At 40.7% G+C, this 2965-nt stretch overlaps 1 protein-coding gene across 1 annotated transcript; it reads right to left on the bottom strand.

Moving 5' to 3' along the window:
• LOC109232578 (G-type lectin S-receptor-like serine/threonine-protein kinase LECRK4) lies at positions 1287–2755 on the bottom strand. Its single transcript, XM_019398341.1, has 3 exons — positions 2655–2755; positions 2348–2589; positions 1287–1999 (listed from the first exon to the last, which is right to left on the bottom strand). The coding sequence occupies exons 1-3, from the start codon at positions 2753–2755 to the stop codon at positions 1287–1289; spliced, it is 1056 nt and encodes a 351-aa protein (XP_019253886.1).

The raw sequence follows: 2965 nt of genomic DNA, 5'->3' as shown, positions 1-2965 counted from the left end.
TCGGAGCCGCACTTTGCGGGAATGGTTTTTGCATGAACTTCTTTGAGTCCAGTCCTTTCAAAATCGGAGGTGCTCCCGGTATTTGGTCGACCCTCAAGCTGTATGTTGCTACCTTTTCGTCGTTGTCCTCAATCCTTTTTTTCTCCTGACTCTATCCTCTTCGTGAGTTCCTCGAGCATTTTCATGACAGTGGGGTCAGTTCTTGAGCCGTCGTTGCTTGATCTTTCCATTGTTGGCTCAATACGATGAGCGGTTTCTGGCTCAGCCACGCTCGGAGTCTTTTGCTGACTTTGCAACTGAGCGACAGCAACTTGTTGCGCTTGCAACATCTCAAAAATCACTTGTAGACTATCTTCTCTTTCTCCTTGAGCCTGTGTCCTTTGAGTGTCAGGTTGATCCCCTCCGCGTACATTTCCTTCGACATCAGTGTCCAAATCGACGTTCACGGCTATGTGTGAACCAACATCAACGGGGTTTGGCGCTGGTGCTACCCCAGGGTTTAGCAGTGGCACACCGGTCCCTGCAGCTGTGGCATTATTTTCTCCATGACATCCGAGATCGTCGTTTCCATGCACGGGTGCGTTTGCTGAGCTAGACATATCTTAGCCTGAAATTAAAGAATCTTTGACAAGAAAAGTGTGAAGAATATCGTGTGTTATCAGAAAACTAGCACTAAAATAATCACTATTATCTTTAGCCCTACCGTGGGAGCCAAACTGTTTACCTCAAAAATCGTGAGCAACAACTAAAGATGATTTGTGGTTTTAAAGATACATGATTTATTCTAATACTAGTGAATATACAAATTATATTAAGTTAAATCAGGAAAAATTGACGAACCAAACCAGTGTTGATGGAGCAACGGGGTCCTCGAGCTTGATTATCTCGGGTTCTCGAGGTGAGTTAAGGGCAAAATAAAGTATGAACAATAAAGTAAAGACAAAAAAGCTGAAGAACAATTGTGGAGCACGAGAAAAGTAGAGTAGAATATTTTATTGCAGTGAGTCAGATGATTTTTACAAAGATTGGGGTTCCCTTTATATAGGAGGGGAAAATCCTAATATAGTACATTTCCAATTATGACAAAGAATTTTATTGGTACAACTGTATAACAACATAGTACAGGCTTGTACCATTTCGTACAAATCTTATCCCTTAATTTATACCCTGATCCACATATTCTTGAGAAATTCCCGCTCTTTCTTGAGTGTCATCGAAAATGAACTGCCCTCGAAGCAGATCATAGCGGGTCTTCGATTTGCTCCCCCGAGGTATGCTTTTTCCAGTCAGATTTGGTCTTTACTTCGTGCTACCCCGAATTCAAGCCCGGGGTTCCATTCAGACCTCGAAATCGAGTTCTCCGATTTCGGACGTATACAAAGCTTTGCAAGACCAAAATCCGCAATTTTGGCAGTGTAGTTCTTGTCAAGAAGGACATTTTGTGGCTTAATGTCACAGTGAATGATCTGGTTTTCACACTCTTCATGCATGTATAAAACGCCTTTAGCAATGCCAAGTACAATATTACTTGTTAACTTCCAGCTCGGTCTTTGTACATCCCGAAAGATGAAATTTGACACAGCCCCATTTTTCATCAATTCATAAACAAGAAGACGATGATTTTTTTCGTTACGGAAGCCTAACAAACGAACCAGATTCTTGTGATGTGTTAGGCCTATCACTCTCACTTCTGCCAAAAATTCTTTATCTTCTTCACCTTGTTCCGTGACATTTTCCAATTGCTTTATAGCAACTTCAACTTCTTTATCCTCTAACTTGAGACTTCCTCTATAAACAGCACCAGAAGCTCTTTGGCCTAATTTATTCTTGAAACCATTAGTGGCTTCGTGCAGCTGCTGGAACGAAAATGCCCTTAAATTCAGCTCAATTGGCTTTCTTTTTCGAGGGTTTTTGGCATGTCTATATTTTCGTACGAAAGGGTGATAGTATATAGCAATTGATGCAAAAAGTGGAGCAAGTATTGCACATACTGTCACACCTGCTACCAAAACACCCTTTGACACACAGTGTTTTTTGTTTTGAGTTGTCAAAGAGTTGCTAATTTTAAGGAATGCAACCATGTTATTTGAGTGATTTTATTTTGTGTCTCACACAACTTACACTAGTTGTGTGAGGCCTCTTTTTATCTCACATATTTGTGGACCTATATCTTACACATCTGGGTCCACAAAATTCTGGGACCCACACAGTTGTGAGACAAAAAAGATGCCTCACACAACTAGTGTCAGTTGTGTGAGGCACAAAATAAAAAAATTCATGGTATTTGTATCAGGAATAACACTTCTGGCATTAATTATAGGCATCCTCTTCTTGTAGCATGTAGTACCACTAAAGACAGCTGCCTCACAAAGACAATCATTCAATAATTCATGCCTGCAAATCTCCTCATCAAGTTGAAACACCCTTTCTAGTTCTGAAAATTCCCTGTTAGGAAAATCCGCATTTGCTATTCTCAGGATAGAGACATCCGAAGGTGAAGAATTCGGATCACAGAAATCTTTCACCTCATTTGGATAACACCCTCGAGATGGGTCATAGTGATCTTTGGGAGAATAGCCTGGCAAGCAACTGTAATTGATTACCTTATTATCAGATGATTGGAAAAGGCCATATACTCCACAAATGTTGCTCACAACACAAGGTTGCGTGATAGCTTGCCATGGTAATCTTCCTTGTCAGTGACCATCGCCAGGTGGTAATAATGTTGAACTGGAGAAGGCTGGTCTGTTGTCATGTTGGATATGATTGAGCTTCCATTTCACAATAAACATAGTAGCAGTAGTCTTATTGAAAACTAGCTTTACATTATTGTGGTTTATAGTCAGAGCATTCTAGTGGCCCAAATCAGGAGTTCTATAAGCAGACAAAACCACATTCCCATCCATCTGCATCTCTAATATGTACTTTCCCGTCGAGTAATCCACTGTTCGATTGGAATTAGAAA

The sequence above is a fragment of the Nicotiana attenuata genome, chromosome 9, assembly GCF_001879085.1.
Source record: "Nicotiana attenuata strain UT chromosome 9, NIATTr2, whole genome shotgun sequence".
In the NCBI taxonomy this organism is placed as follows: Eukaryota; Viridiplantae; Streptophyta; class Magnoliopsida; order Solanales; family Solanaceae; genus Nicotiana; species Nicotiana attenuata.
The sequence above is the reverse complement of the archived record's forward strand: the minus strand, read 5'-3'. Positions and strand labels throughout refer to the sequence as shown.